Source organism: Chaetura pelagica, unplaced genomic scaffold (assembly GCF_000747805.2).
Source record: "Chaetura pelagica isolate M959 unplaced genomic scaffold, ChaPel_1.0 scaffold2142, whole genome shotgun sequence".
Lineage (NCBI taxonomy): Eukaryota > Metazoa > Chordata > Aves > Apodiformes > Apodidae > Chaetura > Chaetura pelagica.
This window is the reverse complement of record NW_009952336.1, coordinates 1,547-7,254: the sequence shown is the minus strand read 5'-3', so window position 1 is coordinate 7,254 and position 5,708 is coordinate 1,547. Positions and strand designations below refer to the sequence as shown.

The 5,708-nt window shown below is 56.1% G+C and overlaps 1 protein-coding gene across 1 annotated transcript in view; it reads right to left on the bottom strand.

Moving 5' to 3' along the window:
- PIAS3 (protein inhibitor of activated STAT, 3) overlaps positions 1 to 4,318 on the bottom strand; it is a 17,587-nt gene extending 13,269 nt beyond the window's left edge. The window contains exons 1-2 of the mRNA XM_010007826.1: positions 3,862 to 4,318; positions 646 to 730 (exon numbers count right to left, since the gene is read on the bottom strand). Coding sequence (XP_010006128.1) covers positions 646 to 730; positions 3,862 to 4,318 — 542 coding nt within the window. The remainder of the gene's footprint in view (positions 1 to 645; positions 731 to 3,861) is intronic.
- Between the last annotated feature and the right edge of the window lie 1,390 nt (positions 4,319 to 5,708).

Sequence of the window (5,708 nt, the reverse complement as noted above, 5' to 3'; positions counted from 1 at the left end):
TGGGAGAGTTGGGGTGTTGAGCCTGGAGAGGAGAAGGCTCCAGGGAGACCTTAGAGCAGCTTCCAGGGCCTGAAGGGGCTCCAGGAAAGCTGGGGAGGGACTTGGGCCAAGGGCAGGGAGGGATGGGATGAGGGGGAGGGATGAAAAGTGGGAGAGGGAGCTGGAGGTTGGAGCTGAGGAGGGAATTGTGGAGTGTGAGGGTGGGGAGAGCCTGGGCCAGGTTGCCCAGGGAAGCTGTGGCTGCCCCATCCCTGGGGGTGTTGAAGGGCAGGTTGGATGGGGCTTGGAGCAGCCTGGGCTGCTGGGAGGTGTCCCTGCCCATGGGGGGGGTGGGATCTAGATGCTCTTTCAGGTCCCTCCATCCCAACCCATCCCATGACTCCATGAAAACCAAGCTCAAAGCTCCTTCCTGCTGCAGTTACAGGAGCACAAGGGCAGGTCCAGCCCCACCAAGGCCAGGAAATGACTCACAGGGGGAGGAACAGTCCTGAATTTTTATCCCAATGCCACATAGAATCCCATTTCCCCCACCACAACTGCACTTTGCAGGTCTCCAGGCTGTGGGCAGCACAGACATGGAGGGATTTCCCCTTTTTGCCCCCAGTCTGGGTAGGTTTTGAAGGCAGGGACCCCAGGGGGTCTTACCGGGAGGTGAGGATCTGCTGGACCTGCTGGGGTGTGAGGGCAAAGGTGAAATGAGCTTCCTCAAACCTCTGGCTGCTGGTTGAGGCTGGAAAACAGAATTCCAGACAAATGACATCAGCATGAAGTCACTCTGAGCTCTGCAGGCACCAAGGTTTTCAGAGACAGGATCTGCTAAAAGGCAAAACTCATCAGAATGAACATCCTGGGGCTGGAACAGGTTCCTGAGCCCAGGAAGAGCCTTCCCAGGGCTCAGTGGGAAGAGTGAGCTCCAAATGAAGCCATGGGAATGCCAGAGGTCAGGCCCTGCCCTTGGGATTCTCCTCATTCCTGTGGTGATTGGACTGAGCAGCTCCTGGTGATTCTGCTGGGACAGATGAGCACAGGGAGGGTGGATCTAGGGAATAACCCCTGTGTCCTTGGCTGAAGGGAATGGGAGACACCCTGGAATGGGAGACACCCTGGAATGGGAGACACCCTGGCATTGCAGGGAAGGGTTAAAGCAACGAGCACAGGAAAAAGGTTTGATGCAAGATCCATGGGAAAACAAACCAGGATTTCCACCCCTCTCTCCTACCCTGACCTGAACCACCTCCCTCAGTGAAGCTGCTGGGTCTTTGCCCCCCTCACCCCAGCCAGGGGCTGCTCCTTATCACTGTTATTTACTTACTATTCATTAATTTAAAGTGACACATTAATTATGTTTTGTGGGGTGTCTTGTGTCCCAACCAGGGGGGTTGGGAAGAGCCACTTTGGCCTCTTCTGGCCTGGTTGTTACACCTGTTGGGAGAGGTGATGAGGAACAGTTGTTGTTCCTGGGACATGGAGCATCCCTGGGGACACAGAGCACCCTGAGGGGACAGACAGCATCCCTGGGGATACAGAGCATCCCAGGGGGGACACAGAGCACCCCAAGGGGACAGAAAGCACCCCTGGGGGGGACAAAGAGCACCCTGAGGGGACACAGGGCATCCCTGGGGGGGACACAAGGCACCCCAAATGGACAAAGAGCACCCCTGGGGACACAGAGCATCCCTGGGGGAGACAGGAGAAGCTGGAGCTGAAAGCAGCTCCTTGGTGGAATCCTCCCATTTGGATCCTTTCTGGATTCCAAGGAGTTTGGTGACACTCGTGTGGCCCCAGCAGGACCATCCCAGGGGGAAGAGATGAGCTGAGTCCTGGTGCCACCAGCCCTGCCCTGAGGGACACCCCGTGTGGCCTCCCCAGGAAGCAGCTTCCTCAGGAATCTGGCAGGGGTTTGGTTCTCCAGCCTCCTGCAGCTCAGGAAGGCCAGGAATGTGCGGCCCTGGGCTCCTGCCAGACCTTCCTCCCCCCCCTCCCCAGTGACAGACCCGACCTGAGAAATTTAGAGGCATTTTGACCCATCTTGGGACCTTCTGCTTGAACTTTTGACTCCTCAGATCCTGATTCTGCTCCAGGGTGAAGCCACTTGGTGCCAGAGAGGATGAGGAGTGGGAATTCCAACACCTGGATCCTCCTCCCTTGCAGCAAACACAGCTAGAGCCTTCACCCCACGTCACCACCTTCACCCATCATCATCCTCCCTAACCCTCTTTTCATTCTTCTTTCCCACTTTTTGCATCTTCCTGGCATTTTTCTGGCACCAGGCCCCTCATCTCTGGGTATTTCTAGCAAAACTGCCCCAAGCCACTAAAATAAAGGGATGGGAAGGGGAGGTTTGGATGAAGGGAGGAGAGAGAGACACACACAAACCACCAGAGGCCAAAAATACAGGCCCAGGATCCCCTGGGAATTCAACACAAACTCTTTCAAGTTCAAGAACAAACACAGGAACAAGGGATTTTTATCAGGGGGAGAGAAAATAAATCCCATTCTTTGCCAAGCAGGGATCCCATGTTGGGGGGGAAGAGGCTCAAGCCCAGGTTGGCTGGGGGAGGGAAAGAAGCCAAACCTGAACAAAAGGCCAATTTTAGGGAAAAAAGAAACCAACCCCCCTAAAAAAAACAACCCACAACAACCAACCCAAAGTGTGTGGGTTTTGGTTGGAGCTCAGACCCACTTATTAGTCTCTTTGTATGGAAGCAAAAACAAGCCCCAATCCCAGGGCAAAACCACCCACTGGGTGGATCCACTGGGACCAGACCAGAAGGGCTCAACCTAAAGTCAAAATACAACTTGCAACTTCCTCTACAAACCAGAATCAAACCTTCCCTGGGCCCAAGTGGGGGCTGCAGCAGAACCCCCAGACCCAGCAGCCCTTCCCAGGGCTCACCCTGTCCTGCCCAGCTCCCCACTGGCATTTTAGGAATGACAAGTGCCACAATTTTGCTGGAATTAAGCAAAACCTGCTTTCCCCACCCCCCCGTTTTATAAACAGGCTTTGCCCTTTTTGCCACCTTTTCTGCTCCTAAGGTCCCTCAAGTTTCCCACTGATGTGGGTCCAACCTCCCACCTGCACCCAGTTGGGTCTCCACGACTCAAACAATCCATTGGTTTTACATGTTGGGATCATTCAGGATTGTATTTGTAACAATTCAGGGAGGATCAGGGCTCAGAAGGTGGCAGAGGATTTGGAAGAAGCAGTTTTGCTGGAAGCTGCAGCACCAGCTGCTTGATGAACAACAAACCCCTTCTCTTCATTAACAATTAACTCTCCTGGCATTTCTTTCTTCATCTGCTGGGCAAGGGAGGCTGTGCCAACAGATCCAGGGGTTTGTTCCCTTGGGATCAGGACCCAAAGGGGGTTGGAAGGGACCTCTGGAGATCATCCAGTCCAACCCCTCTGCTCCCTAGAGCAGATCCCACAGGAACATGTCCAGGGGGGGTTTGGGATGTCTCCAAGGTTGGAGACTCCAGAGGGAGCTTTGCAGTTCAGAATGGAAAGAAAACCCCAGGGTGAAAATAACAGAATAAAACAGGTGATATAAAACTGAGGTTGGAGCTGAGGAGGGAATTGTGGAGTGGGAGGGTGGGGAGAGCCTGGGCCAGGTTGCCCAGGGAAGCTGTGGCTGCCCCATCCCTGGGGGTGTTGAAGGGCAGGTTGGATGGGGCTTGGAGCAGCCTGGGCTGGTGGGAGGTGTCCCTGCCCATGCAGGGGGCTGGATCTAGATGCTCCTGAAGGTCCCTCCAACCCAACCCAACCCAGCCCATGACTCTCTATAAAACCAACCCCAGTTTCGCTCCTGTCACAACCCGATTATCAGGGGGATGAAAAGACCAGTTTCCCACATCTCCTACCTAAGGTGGTGGGTTTGATCAGCTCGTCGTAGACATCATAGAAGGGCAACCTCTTCATCTTGACATCTGGGTGGACGGGGTGTGCAGGTGACAGGTGCTGGATGTCCCCCTCACGTTTGGGTGCCAGCGCCGGCACCGGCGGCAGCAGCGCGGCCGGCCCGGAGCTGCTGGTCCCAGGCTCATAGGGCAGGTGGCAAACAGTGCCCTGGGCCAGGGTGGTGGCTGAGGGGAGCTGTCCCCCTGGGAGGTGGAGCATGGAGAGGTCAGAAGGGGTGAGGACCTTCCTGGGGAACCTCCTTCGATAGAGCTCCTTGATCTTCATCTGGACGGCCGGGCTGCAGCCCGAGCGCAGCAGCTGCAGGGCCTTGCTGAGCAGCTCGTGCTTCCTCCCACTCTTGTTCCTTCCAGCAAAGCCCAGGAGAACTTGGAGCTCTGACACCCTAAAGCTCATCACCATGTGCTGCAGGAAAAGAGGAAAAAAAACCCTCAGGAACACCACCCTTAGCACCACTGCAGGAGACCCCTGAACCGAGGAGGAGGCTTTAAGAGAGACACTGTCAAGGTTGGACTTCCCTGGTCCTCACCCCTCCATCCTCCCCTCTCACCCCTCCATCCTCCCCTCTCACCCCTCCATCCTCCCCTCTCACCCCTCCATCCTCCCCTCTCACCCCTCCATCCTCCCCTCTCACCCCTCCATCCTCCCCTCTCACCCCTCCATCCTCCCCTCTCACCCCTCCATCCTCCCCTCTCACCCCTCCATCCTCCCCTCTCACCCCTCCATCCTCCCCTCTCACCCCTCCATCCTCCCCTCTCACCCCTCCATCCTCCCCTCTCACCCCTCCATCCTCCCCTCTCACCCCTCCATCCTCCCCTCTCACCCCTCCATCCTCCCCTCTCACCCCTCCATCCTCCCCTCTCACCCCTCCATCCTCCCCTCTCACCCCTCCATCCTCCCCTCTCACCCCTCCATCCTCCCCTCTCACCCCTCCATCCTCCCCTCTCACCCCTCCATCCTCCCCTCTCACCCCTCCATCCTCCCCTCTCACCCCTCCATCCTCCCCTCTCACCCCTCCATCCTCCCCTCTCACCCCTCCATCCTCACCTCTCCCTCCTCACCACCTCCTCACCCCTCCATCCTCACCCCCCCATCACCCTGAAGGTCTTTCCCAACCTGACTCCACCAGCAACTCCTCAGAACAGTAACTATTCCTAGAGATGTGGGTTTTACTTCATCTGCTTTGCTTGGGTCTGGGAATGCAGAAGGTCCTGATCCAACCTCAGGCACCCCAAGGGTGGTCAAGCCCCTGAACAACCACTGAAAAGCTCCTGCAGGCCCCACCTCGGGTTGAAAATGAAGCTTTTTGTGCCTCCAAACTCTCAGTTTAAGCCCTTTCTGGGCTGGCTCAGAAAGGCCAAGGCCCAGAGAGGCTGCAGAGGAGCTCAGCCCTTCACCAACCACCCTCCTGAGGTCTCCACATCATTTCTGATCTTCTGATTTAAGTAAAAAACACCCGTGGGGTGACAGGGAGTTCCCTGGAAGCAGAGCTCTGTGTGTTCTGTGTAAATGCACCTTGAAATGCACAGGTATTAATGTGCAGATTTATCTGCACAGACCCATTTGCAGAAGTATCTGCACAATCTTTTCTTTCAGGGAATTAAAAAGGGGTTAAACCTGGGATGGAGCAAATCCCAGGTCTGGGAATCAGAGGGGGCAGAGGGAGCCCCACATCCCAAAAGCCTCCAGGCTCCCAAGCTGTCCCCAAATTCAGGCACAGTTTGGGCTGAAATCCAGGGTTTGGGTTCCATGGAGGGACTTGGTGGAGCAGCCAGGGGGGCAGGTGTTTCCC